Source organism: Taudactylus pleione, unplaced genomic scaffold (assembly GCF_031769625.1).
Source record: "Taudactylus pleione unplaced genomic scaffold, aTauple2 ptg000087l, whole genome shotgun sequence".
Classification (NCBI taxonomy): domain Eukaryota; kingdom Metazoa; phylum Chordata; class Amphibia; order Anura; family Myobatrachidae; genus Taudactylus; species Taudactylus pleione.
Genome location: NW_028284489.1, coordinates 8,314,277 through 8,327,748, shown reverse-complemented (window position 1 = coordinate 8,327,748; position 13,472 = coordinate 8,314,277). Strand labels below are relative to the sequence as shown.

Below are 13,472 nucleotides of genomic sequence, written 5' to 3'. Positions count from 1 at the left end.
GGGATGAAAAAAATCCACTCCCAGCAAGCAGGCATGGCACTCAAGAAAGAATTATCAAGAAAGACACAAAGTAAGACTTAAACCTTAAATCTGAAATGCTGCATTTAATGCTCTGTTCCGCTTATTCACATATCTCATACAGTTAAGTGGACAGTGGGAACAATGGCAGTTTGAAGGCCACTAACTAAACCTGTTTTTTTTTATGTCTCTGTACAGGTTGGAAAATGCCTTTACAGAACAGAAGGTTTGCAAAGGATTATTTAAGTCAATTGTTTTTTGGAAGCACTCTTCATGGTCCCCTTCTGGGATGAAAATCCACTCATAGCCGCAGAAGCAGGCACAGGATTCTCAAGAAACACAACGTAAGGTTGGCTACCCCTGTCCTTAAATCATAGATCTTACACTTGTCCACATATCTGTGCTGGTTAAGTGGCACTTTGAGGCCACTAACTATGTTTTTTTTTATGTCCCTGTACAGGTTGGGAAATGCCTTTATAGAAGGTATGCAAAGCATTATTTAAGTCAATTGTTTATTTTTTTGGGAAAGCACTCTTCCTGGTCCCCTTCTGGGAGGAGAAAATCAACTCCCAGCAGCAGCAGCCATGCTCAAGGATTCTTCTATGGCAAGGACTGATGTAAATGTACTGTATCACATTTTTTTGTAAATGCCTCCTCCCCTCCCCTTCTCCCTCATAACTCTTCTTTTGAATCAAAAAATTAAATTACATTTACTACCAATCAACCCTTCCTGTTCCTGCCCTACCTTCAACTACATACATATTCCAACTCCCTCAGGCCTCTCTTTAATAATAAAAGTGTTTCCTGATGTGCCATGTTTGAAGTTGAACTGCCATGTGTTTGTGCCACCCACTGCTGCAGCCTTGCTTAGTCAGCCAGCTACTGTATCTTGGTGCAAATTTTGGGCCTAAACAAGATGAACAAATCAATATTGTGAGCTGTGAGGTGGTCAAAATTTACTGGAAACGAGTGGAAATAAATGTTATTAAGATTATTAATACTGTAGGAACAAAAAAAGGCCCATTTTATGTGATTTTAGCTGTTTTTTTATTTTTTAAGAAAAATTCCAGATCCAAAACCAAAACAGGAAAACAAAACACGGAGGTGAGGTTTTGGCAAAACCAATCCAGATCCAAAACCAGGGGAGATCCAGATCCAAAACCAAAACACGGGGGTTGGTGCACATCTCTAGTTAAACATGAAACATTCCTGCAGTTTACATAAACTAAACTAACAGCACCGTGTGTAAATAATATTAGAACAAGAATTTTAGGGATGAGGTTTACCTTGGTGTTAGTGCAGACATTGCCAGCAGGACACACTTTGCTTCCACTTCCGCATTCATCTATATCCTGACACATCTGGAAAAAAAAAAAAAAAAACTACTGTACTGTATAGGTCTTTTAAATAAAAGAAAAACATAGACAGTATAGAATAGACAGGACCATCTTAAAATCACTGCACACTGTGGACATTCTGGTACTGATCTGAGCCTGCATAGTGGCCTAAGTGCAGATTATCTGTCAGAGTATGACCTCCAATGTACGTGTTTGTGTGTCTGACAGTCCTGCAACATGCCAGGAACACTCCCATAAATCACCCATAAGATGGACCTATTGGCAGACACTGCGATGGTAGGGGGCAGCGATGTGCAAATGGAGGTTAGTCCACACAGCAGATCAGCTTAACCAGATAAAGATTTATTAACGAGGTAGACACAGGAACAGGTAAACACAAGGTACAGCTTGTAAGCATTCTCCAGTTGCAGCCAGGAGCATTTGGTTACTGGATGTTGTGGTGCACCAGGTATGCGCTCACTGTATATGTTATATTGTCAATGGTGGCAGCAGGATATATTACACAGTATTGTGGTGATATAGTGGATTAATGGGATCTATACACAGTTGGAGCGACTCAGGGGCACAGCTGGTTTTATGGACAGACGGGAGAAAAGACATGGCAGGGAGCTGCAGGTCAAAGGTCATGCTCTGGGTCCCAGTGGTCGGCTATTAGTGTAGTCAGTAATAGGGTCAGCGCAGAACGCTCCTCTCTAACCGGGCCATCTCCATAAATTTATAATCACCACCCAGGAAAGTCCATTACATTTGCAATACATTTCAGAGTCTCTGCATATCAATCGATACTGCAACCCTGTACTTACATACAGTACAGTGTTTGACACATGCACTATGTGACTTTTCCACGACTAAGACGCATGAACAGCTGAAAAACATTGCTCAACTAAGCGAGCATTGGCATTGCATCTGACACCGAATCAGGCCCACTCTATGCCCAACTTATTAAGTCAGCACTGGGACTAGAAAACATTTTTTAAACAAATTAAACATCAACAAGTCATTGCCGAGTCTAGCTTGTGACTATGGGCTCTATTTATTAACATTATTTTTACTAAAATAAAGTGAAAAAGGGTGTTTTCACACCCTTTTCACATTATTTTAGTTTCACCTATAGTTATTACAGGGCAATTGGAGTAGAATTAGTAAAATTCTACTCCAGCCCCTAGGTATCACTTATTTTTAGTAAAGCAGATCGCATTTCCCATGATTGTAATGGGAAATGTGATCCGACCATAGTTACTAAAAATAAATTGTAAAAAAATACCGGGAAAGCCCTGTGATAATAACGCCACCTGGGGAGAGCAGAGGCGGGAGCCGGTACCAGTAATCAGCTATGTGGTCTAAACAGACCGCAACCTGATTGCTGTAAAAAAAAAGAAAAAAAAAATTGAAACATTTTTCTTTTACTTACCTGACTCCAGGGTCCGGTGATCGGCCCTCGGGTGATGGCTCCTCTCCGGTCAGCTGGTCACCCATAGTGCCCTGCTGCCCGGTGATCAGGTGATCGGGTCCCAGTGCAGTATGGGAGATCATCTGATCGGGAAGCCCGGAGAAGATCACCGGAGGCCAGGAGGATGCAGGTAAGTGTAATGAAGGGAGGGGGGGGGGTCGCGGGGGTCCGCGATTGCGGAGGGCGGGGCTTAGCGTCGGTGGGGGGTAGCAGCGACGGTGGGTCGGCGCATGCACGGGCTCTTAGTCGCGGTATCTTTTCCGAAAATACCGCGATTAGAGTGTGGATGGGATCCGCAGGGACAGAGCTTTATCGCAAGCTCTGTCCCTGCAAAGGATTTATAGTAAATCCCTGTGATATTGCCTGAATTCGCAATGCAAATTCACTCGGTAATATCACACTACAATCCGCATTCAATATGCGGATTGTAGTAAATAGAGCCCTATGTAACTGCCCTGATACTATATAAGATGTTTTATTTATTTCTATGTGCATTAGCATAAACCTCTGTTGACATCCTTACATCTCATGTACACGTTAATATTGTGGATTGGGTACATTAGCGAGTGGAAATCTGGGGGTATATTTACTAAAGTGCGTTTTTTTAGAAGTGGAGATGTTCCCCATAGCAACCAGTCAGACTCTACTTAACATCTATCTAGCACCTTCTAGAAGATAATAGCTAGAATCTGATTGGTTGCTATGGGTAACATCTCCACTTCTAAAGACCAGCAGTTTAGTAAATATACTCCCTAGCACTGTGCTGAGGATATTTTGTTCTTACTAAATTACATTCATATATACAGTTATTTATAGTTAATCATATATACATGAGTTTATACCATAAAATATATATTACTCATATATCATTACCTGCTTATTAGCTCTTGCAAACTCCAAACCAATTCCTTCAACTCTTTTCCCTATATAACCAATAGGACATGGATCACAGTGGAACCCAGGTGAAGCATTTACACAGCGGACACGTGGGAAGCAAGGATTCACAGTGCACTGGAAGACAGGTCATTCCAATAAAATGAGGTTATTCCATTTTCATTCTCTGAGCTTAGGAGGACAGCAGTACATTACTTTTATACACTTGTCCATTTTAAACATGGCCTTATCCCTTCCTTACATATACATGTTTGCCTATGCCCCAATAAAAGATAAACATCTATGTCCTGTCCGTATACAGATTTGGTATTTGTGTGGGTTGGGATGATTGTGAATTGAGGCAGACCCACACGGAAACATATATATATATATAATATATATATATATATATATATATATATATATATATAAGTGACCTGTTTATGCCTGTGGATTATGATGACACTAGGAGTAGTCAGATGAAGCCAGTAATATTTATTATAATAATATTGATTACCTCATTAATATCAGTGCAGTGAGTACCATTTCCTGAAAAACCGGGTGGACAAGGGCCACATCTGAACCCAGGTCCACTTTCTGTGCAGGTAACTCCGGAGAAGCAGGGATTAGAGACACATCCATTTTCAAAAGCTATAATAACAGGTTCTTTGCCAATAGCTCTTGTGTGTATGCCTGTAAAATAACGAATAATGAAACAAAATAATTAATATTTTGCATGAATAATCAAGCAATGATCCTTTATCTTCTAATGTATCACTATGGGCTCTATTTACTACAATCCGCATTGGTAATGCAGATTGTAGTGTGATATTACCGAGTGAATTCGCATTGCGAATTCAGGCAATATCACAGGGATTTACTACAAAATCCCTTCGGAGCCTTATCACGGTATTTCGCGTGATTAAGTGCCCGCGCATGCGCCGACCGTTCGCCGCAGCTACCCCCCCTCTGGCGCTACGCCCCGCCCCGGTGCTAAGCCCCGCCCCCGCGATCGCGGACCCCCCCTCCCTTACTTACACTTACCTGCATGCTCCAGGCCTCCGGTGATGTTCTCCATTCCTCCGGTCAGGTGATCTCCCATACTGCACTGGGGCCCAATCACCTGATGACCGGGCAGCAGTGCACTGTGGGAGACCAGCTGACCGGAGGGGAGTCATCACCGGAGGCCTGATCACCAGTCCCTGGAGTCAGGAAAGTAATTTTTTTTTTACTATTTTTTTTTTCTTTTTTTTTTACAGTAATCAGCTTGCGGTCTGTTTAGACCACACAGCTGATTACTGCTCCTGCTCTAACGGGGAGAGCAGAGCCGGGAGTCGGTCCCAGTAATCAGCTGTGTGGTCTAAACAGACCGCAAGCTGCTTACTGTGACCGACTCCCGGCTCTGCTCTCCCCGTTAGAGCAGGGCAGGAGGCCGGTAACTGGGGGAGACCCTGGATAACGCCACCTCCAGGTGGCGTTATTATCACAGGGCTTTCCCCGGTATTTTTTTCACATTTATTTTTAGTAACTATGGTCAGATCACATTTCCCATTACAGTTATGGGAAATGCGATCTGCTTTACTAAAAATAAGTGATACTTAGGGCTTGGAGTAGAATTTTATGAAGTCTACTCCAATTGCCCTGTAATAATTATAGGTGATACTAAAATAATGTGAAGAGAGTGTGAAAACACCCTTTTTCACATTATTTTAGTAAAATTAATTTTGATAAGTAGAGCCCTAAGTAATAAATGATCAGTCAACAATAAATGACAATTCACATGTCACAGTTCACAGGGAAATTCACCTGTGTGTGAGCCTTTCCTGCAAACCACACGAGCACTGCTGAAAATATGTGAGCAGTAATGTTTTTTAACATGGACAGGGTTAAGTGCAAAAATGAAATAAGTATAAAGCAGGCTTATATACAGTTATAAAAGGCAAATCTCAAATGTAGCAGTTAACTCACTGCAGAATAAAATTCAGAAACTGATTAAACAGAAGAAAGTCCAAATGCAGGAAGTCCAAATGAGCAAGGAGATACAAGCAAGTAACCTGACCATGGGCCACACCCCCTAAATAAAACAACCATTTTTGCTGTGCGCCAGGGAGAGGGGGTCGCTGTGAGCCCCCCAGCCCTATTCAAATCCAGGGGGGGCACGATCAGTGTGATTGCCACAGACAGAGGAGACTGCTGCTGCTCTCGGCACCCCTGATCCTGACTGATGGAACTGACTAGAAATGGATATGTGGTGTGGAATAGTAGAAAGTCCAGAAACAATGATATTGCAGGTGTTCCAGCAACACTGGACTGATGATTTATAACCTTGAGAATGCTGGAACTAAGCAGGAAACTAGAACTGGAGTCTGTAAACTGGGTCAGAAGACTGGGCAACAGCTGAGTGGCTAAAAATGCTGTAGACAAGATCAGGACACTTTGAAGTACTGATTAGATACACTGACAACCGGTTCAGAGCACTTTGTAATACGGACTGGATTGCACAGGAGTCCAGTGACCATAGTAGGTTGTACAAGGCAATGTAGGTAGAACAGGATTTTTTATCAATAGCAGGATGCACCAGGTAACTGCAGGTATAAACTATGTCTTGAAAAATAGCAGGTTGTACGGGATGTAGTTGGGATCCCGGTGCACAGAATGCCGGCGCTCAGCATCTCAGCGCCAGAATTCCTACAGCGGTGAGAATTCTGGCACCAGCATCCCAGTGCCTGCGATCCCAGTGGGTAAGTATGAGAGTTAGGTTTAGGGGTTAAGGTTAGGCTGTGGGGAGCGAGGGATAGGGTTAGGCTCTGGGAATGGAGGGTGAGGGTTAGGCTGCGGGAAATGTGGATTAGGGGGAGGAGGAGGGTTAGGGGTTAGTGTGGGGGGACTTATCTTTGGGTGTCTAGATTCTGACTGTTGGTATGCCGTTGTTGTTATTATGACCACTGGCATCCTGACCGGCGGGATCCCATATCCAACACGATTGTACCTGACAAACGTAGATTTAAACAGTGTCTGAAGAAATAACAGGTTGCACCAGACCAATGCAGATTCAAACAGAGTCTTAAAGATATAGCAGGTGACCGGAATCACCAGCTGCAGACAGGAGCCAGGGTACCTAACCTGAAGTCAGACAAGGAGTTAAGAGACATGGGCTCTGACATGATGATCTGGCAAAGGAAACACAATGGAGCAGGCTTAATTAAAGGAGTCACAGGTGCAGCCCACAGCTGCTAAATTAGTAATTAGCTTAGGCTACAGAATCTTAGACAAGCCATGAGATTAGGTTGGCTGGAATGTGCTGGTAGACACCACAGAGGAAAGCAGCACCACTGGTAGGAGATATTGCAATAGATCGTGACATATCATTTTGCACACTCACTGTGCAGAGCAAACACATATCCAAAAAGGAACCTGTGGTTTAAGGAACCAAAAATATATACATATAAACTGAGTCTAGTACTCCCATGTATACAAATTGTGACAAAAGCACTGGGGAAGTTGCAGATGGAAGCTATGTATGTTCCAGATTTTAAGTTTCTGTCTGGTGGTAATCAGGCTAGTGAGCAGCCTTGATTGACAGACCAGCTGTGAGAGGCTAATACAATATGTGAGTGTTACCAATTAGTGTCTCATTGCCTGGGGAGCAAGCCGCTGGATTGCAGAGAGACACTATTACTACTGAAAGTGAGTGCTGTGATAAACTGCTGTTTTGTGAGTTGGACAGTAGGTCATTCCACCTATAGAGAGGGAAGGATTTTTTTTTAGTAATTGCCGAACAGACTAGATTTTATATTTATGTTTTCATTTTTTTTTGTTGAAAATAAAAATAGCTGCGGCTATTTGTGCAAACACGCTGGACTGTACCCCAATATCTGAGATAATAGATGTGTCTGAATACTCTGTACCCTGCCCTGAGTGTCAGTACCATGCTACCAGGTCATATTATAGAAGTCTGCTTGTCCCACTACCTATTGATAGAATTGCTGTGGGTTTGGTTGGACCTCTAGAAAAGTCTGCCAGGGGTCATCAATACATTTTAGCAATAATGGATTAAGCAATCAGATACCCAGAAGTGATACCATTGGGCAATACATCAACAAAGGCAATTGATAGACCAGTAGCACATGTCTTTAGCAAAGTGGGAATACAGGCCCTGATTCAGAGCCGGACGCTCTGACAGAGTGCTCGCTCTGAATCAGGACCGTCCTTCTTGATTTTTAGAGCGGCCTCCTGGCTGCTCATATCACTGTGGGTAACCACCCACAGCTATAGCGAGCGGCCAGGAAGATGGTCGCAATGGTCAAGACCATCATGACCATCGGGCTTGCGACGAGACCCTTGTGGTAGGGTCTCATTTCCGCAAGCCCTAGAGTGCTTCTGGCTCAAACAGAGCCGAAAGCGCTCTCACTGATATCACTTGTGATGTCAGTGGGGCCGGCCCCAGACGGTAGGTGTTCCCATGGGAATGCCTCCATCTGGGCAGCCACGCCCCGGCACGCCCACCAAAGGGGGCATGCTGTCACTCAACATCAACAGCACGCCCCCTTTGGTACGAGACCCGGAGTGATGGTTTGCCCATCGCAATCCGGGTCTCGCGCATGCACACGGCGGAGCCGGCTCCATCGTGCGCATGCGCACTGGGCCAACATCGATCCACTTGCGAGCGCTCAGTGCTCGCGAGCGGGTTTGAATCAGGCCCACAGTACCATCCTCAGACTGATGGTTTAGTGGAGAGGTTTAACAAAGCTCTAAACACTATGCTAAAGAAAGTGGTAGATAAAGCAGGGGATTGAGACTATTTATTACCCAATTTATTGCTGCCCATTGGAGAAGTTCCACAATCCTCCACATGGTTCTGGCCTTTTGATTTACTGTATGAAAGATATCCAAGGAGATTCCTGGATATTGCGAAAGAGACATGGGAGTGGGAACCCAATCCTTATAAAACGATTATTGAACATGTTTCTCAGATGCAGGAATGAATAGCTGCAGTGGTGCCAGTCGGGAGAGAGCACTTGGAACATGCACAACAAAAGGTGTACAATTGTAATGCCCATTACGCAGCTTTGCTCCTGTGGACAGAGTCTTATTTTGGTTCCCACAGTAGAAAGTACATTTTTGGCAAAATGGCAAGGACCATTTGAAATCATGGAAAAAGTGAGTGAGATTAATTATAAAGTGTACCAGCTTGGGAAAAGTAAGCCAGAACAGATCTATGTAAATATTATAAAACCTTGGAAGGATAGACTACTGTAGCTCTGTCAGCCACCCCGGTCCCTCCGGTAACTGCAGTGCCTTTGGTTCCCAAAATAACCATAGTCAGAACCATCTCAACTACTCAACAACATGAGGCTAAAGCAGGGCTTGACAAATTTTGCTAATATCTACCAGCCAGCTTAAATGTTCAGGAGACTGACCATCGCCCCCAACCAAAATATATGATAACTTGTATAGAGCACCACACACCCCTTCAATGCTTCCCAGATCTTTCCATATGCCCCTTTAAATGCCCATAAGGCCCCCCATGCAACCCTTCTATGGCATCAAACAACCTCCACATACCTCATGCACTTACAATTAATTGATACTATCTCTGGGGAAAGCTCCACATAGACACAGCATTTGTATCATTCAAGGAACCATATACTCTACCTTTATAACGTCCTAGAGCAGGACACCTTAGAACTGAAAGATTGTTTGCACAGCAACATAGAGTGACACAACCACGGGGTTTCACAATATTAAAAAATACAGAATGAAGTCTCCCTAGTCTTGAAAATAACTCAAACCAAAAAATGCAATAATACACAGCATCAAATATGACCAAACATTCTAAAAGTAACACATACACAATTATTAGCAAATATACACATGTATGAAATATAACTAAAAAGGGAACATATTCAAACATACAGTAATATATAACTCAGGCCAAAGCTTGCACAAGAACTTTAAAAATAGCATTTATAATATTATGCATAGCCATGTGAGGAGCAGAGATCACAGACCATTCCTGTTAATTACTGCGAGAACAGATCAGAGACCAATACGCACAGATTCTGGGGCAAGGACAGAAGAATCAGAAACATTATCAATGAGACAGGAAATAAAAACTTGGTTTTATTAGAGATGAGCGGGTTCGGATCTAAGAGATCCGAACCCACCCGAACTAAGGTGATCCTAGTCGGACCCAAGCGGGCTCTGATTGTTCCCGCCGACTCAGATCTCCAAATTGAGGCAAAACTATAGAGACAAAATCTCGCGGCTCGTGAGCTGTCATCTCTTCTATATATAAGGGACACGGAGGGCGCCATTTCACTCCGGCTGTGGAGACTGAACAGGGCGGGTGGGTAGTGTAGGGCTGGGGAGAGGTACTGGTGCTGCTGATCCATTCTGGGCTGGTGTTGTGCTGTCTGCTGTGTCCATCTGGGCTGTTGCTGCTGATCCATCAGGGCTTGTACTGTGTTGTCCGCTGTGTCCATCTGGGCTGTTGCTGATCCATCTGGGCTGGTGCTGTCTGCTGCGTCCATCTGGGCTGTTGCTGATCCATCTGGGCTGGTGCTGTCTGCTGCGTCCATCTGGGCTGGTGCTGATCCATCTGGGTTGGTGCTGTCTGCTGCGTCCATCTGGGCCATACATGTCTACCCTCCCGTTTTTCGCGGGAGGCTCCCGATTTTTCGGGCAACCCCCCGCACCCCCGGAAGGGTAAGCATTTCTCCCACATTCTGCCCACTTCCTAGTGAAGTGGGCAGAATTAGGAGAATACCCGCGGCAATCGCGGGTCTCCGTGAAGGGGGTGGGGCTTAAGCTGTGATTCAGCATGAATCACAGCATTTGGCCCCGCCCCGTATGTAAATTGTGCCCAATTTTCCGATTTATCAATTGAGGCCTCAAAAAAAATCAGTTTTGAATTGCAAAAATGCTTGTAAGGTGTTTAGCCAATAGTCTTTTTTTAGTAGCAAAAAAACGTACGCAGGTGAACTACTCAGCTGCTAATTTCTGGGTTAGACAATCAATTAGCTTACAAATTAATTTTACATTTGCGCGTTTTGGCCAAATTTTTTTTTTTTTTTTTTTTAGGGCAACAATGTTGTTTTTCTTCATTTTTTAGGGGCCAAGAAAACAATCATCCTTTTGTTTTTTGCTAAGTGTTAATTAAAACTCATAAATTGTTTTTAACCCTTGTTTTTTTTAACAAATATAATGTTTAGATTTCCGTTGTATTGTTTGTAATGTTGTTTGCGGGATTACCTGTTAACCAGTTTTTGAATAAATTAACAATAGAATTGTGCAGATTTTCAACATTATTTAATTTTTTGTTGTATTTTTTTTTTAAAACTTTTGTGGAAATAATACAAACTTGATAACGTAAAAACAAATAACAAATGATTTTAGAAACACACAAACAAAATAAGTGGCATTTGAAATCCACAAACAAATACAATTAATAAAAAATTCACAAGAAAGGAGAGGGAGGTTTTGGGCATTAAGGAATATGGGGCAAACACTGAGAAGGATTGTGGGAAAATTAGCCAGTGCTGTCATCGCCTTTTGGCCTGTTTGGCCGGGGTAGGGAGAGAGCCTGAACGGGTCCGGGATGTCCTTCTGCTGGCCTGGCCAGAGGCAGATGTTGTGGCCTCTGGACTAGGCATAGGGCTAGGCACATTTGGAGGGATGCCTGTTGTTGTGCCAGAGGTGGAGGGTCCTGATGTTCCGGCAGGAAGGGAGGCCGGCTCCAACATGTGCTGGCGAACGAGCTGCTCCAGGGCATTTGCTATTCGCACGTTGGCCCCAGTATTTTCTGCCAGGGCCTTAGCAATGGTCACGTTGGCCGCAGCACTTTGCTCCAGGGCGTCCGCCACCTGTAGCAGATTGGCGTCCATCCTCAGCAGAATCTCGGTCTGCTGATCCGTTTTAATAATGAGATCAGTGAGGAGGCCCACTGCCTGCGAGGGGGAATGCCCTGGACTGTCTGCCACAGGGCCCTCAGCCAGATCTACTGCTTCCTCCCCAGCAGAGCCAGCAGAAATTCTACGGTCAAAGCTCCCCTCTGGAGCAGACTCATCCGCCTGTGTCTCTGTGAGAAAAAAGAGAAAAGAGTAACATTATAATCTAGATATTGTCCCAAACACATTTCTGAGTTGTTAACATTACAACATTTACCTGGGGCAACATGAGGAGCCGCAAAGTCTGGCATGTCGGTATCCATGTTCGACACGCCAAACACCTCCTCATCCTGCACACACCCCTGGGCCATCTCCTCCAAATCTGTGAGCTCCAGTGACACAGGGGTGGGACCCCCACCTGTCCCCCCTGCATGCCTAGCCCTATCAGCCAGTTTTTGCTTAAGACGATATTTGAAGTCACTCCATCTGTGGGGTAAAAAGTTGGCATTATTCCTGCAGTATTTGGACCTGTAAACACTTTTTACTAAAATGTAGTTTTTACGTACCGGCATTTGACCTCCCGGGTGGAACATTCAAAATCACCCACCCTATTGACACCACTGACTTTGTCATCCCACATTTTCCATTTCTGGCTTGCACCCATATTCCTTGCTGCCTGTGGCAGGTTGTCATTGCACATTTGCACCAAAACCTCCATCTCCTTTCTTGTGAATTGTGGCTGCCTTTTTTTTTGTTTGTTTAGTTGGCCTACTAGGCCCAGCAGCCTCTTCCATGGCATCCTCAACACCTTTTTTGAAAATGGGATTAAAATTTATAATGTAAAATGTTCCCACAATTATTGTTAAACAGAATCCTTTTGCCCAAAAAAGAGAAATACTTACCTGGCGCCTCTTGGGCACTGCTTTGCTGCTCTGTAGTCATTTTGGACTTTCAGGTCTCACTACAGCAGACCGATTTGGCTTTTCAGTGACGTTTTTATACATGCGTCAGCATTATTCGGCCACATCATTGACTGTGCGCTCCTATTGTTCGTCCTTAATTTGAGCGGGAAAATAAAGACTATTTATGACTTGGTGTGACTGGAGTCGATGTGGCATGTTGTTTGTTGGAGGTTTGGCGTTGGAGTGGTTTTGAGGCTTAGTGAGTAGAAGGAGGACATTTTCGGGGCGATATTTTGTTTTTTTTCTAGCTTCTTTATTTTCCGTTGGTTATTTTTTTTATTGTTTGGCTATTTTTGGGGGGTTTTTTGAGTAAGTATTTTAAAAAACCACCGTAAAAAATAATAGTAAATAGTTTACAAATGTTTTTAATTTTTTTTTTTGGTTTACAGTTAGTTTGGCATTGTCCTAGTGAAGTTTTTGAACTTTGGGATATTTGTCTGTTTTTGGTAAGTGTTTTTGTTTTCATGATTTTACAAATTAGATGTGTTGTTCTTAGCATATGTTTCGCAAAGTAATGTTTATTTTCTGGGAACAATCATGTCTTACCACTAAATGTAGCGTACTATTTAGCGAAATAATGTTTGAGTGGTTTTAATTGTAAAAGTAGCGTACTATTTAGCAAACTAATGTGTCTTGATTTAACTGTAAAAGTAGTGTACTATTTAGCGAACTAATGTGTCTTGATTTAACTGTAAAAGAAGCGCACTATTTAGCGAACTAATGTGTCTTGATTTAACTGTAAAAGTAGCGTACTATTTAGCGAACTATTGTGTCTTGATTTAACTGTAAAAGTAGTGTACTATTTAGCGAACTAATGTTTTTATAAATTTTCAGTGTAAAATCATGTCTTAACACTAAATGTAGCGTACTATTTTCTGAACTAATGTGTGCTCCCTTCTTTATTTTTTCACGAAAACAATTT

At 43.2% G+C, this 13,472-nt stretch overlaps 1 protein-coding gene across 1 annotated transcript in view; it reads right to left on the bottom strand.

Annotated features, from left to right (window-relative positions):
- The window catches only part of COMP (cartilage oligomeric matrix protein), a 152,250-nt gene that overhangs the window by 96,561 nt on the left and 42,217 nt on the right, over window positions 1–13,472 (bottom strand). The window contains exons 4-6 of the mRNA XM_088469009.1: window positions 4,217–4,392; window positions 3,700–3,837; window positions 1,305–1,379 (exon numbers count right to left, since the gene is read on the bottom strand). Coding sequence (XP_088325135.1) covers window positions 1,305–1,379; window positions 3,700–3,837; window positions 4,217–4,392 — 389 coding nt within the window. The remainder of the gene's footprint in view (window positions 1–1,304; window positions 1,380–3,699; window positions 3,838–4,216; window positions 4,393–13,472) is intronic.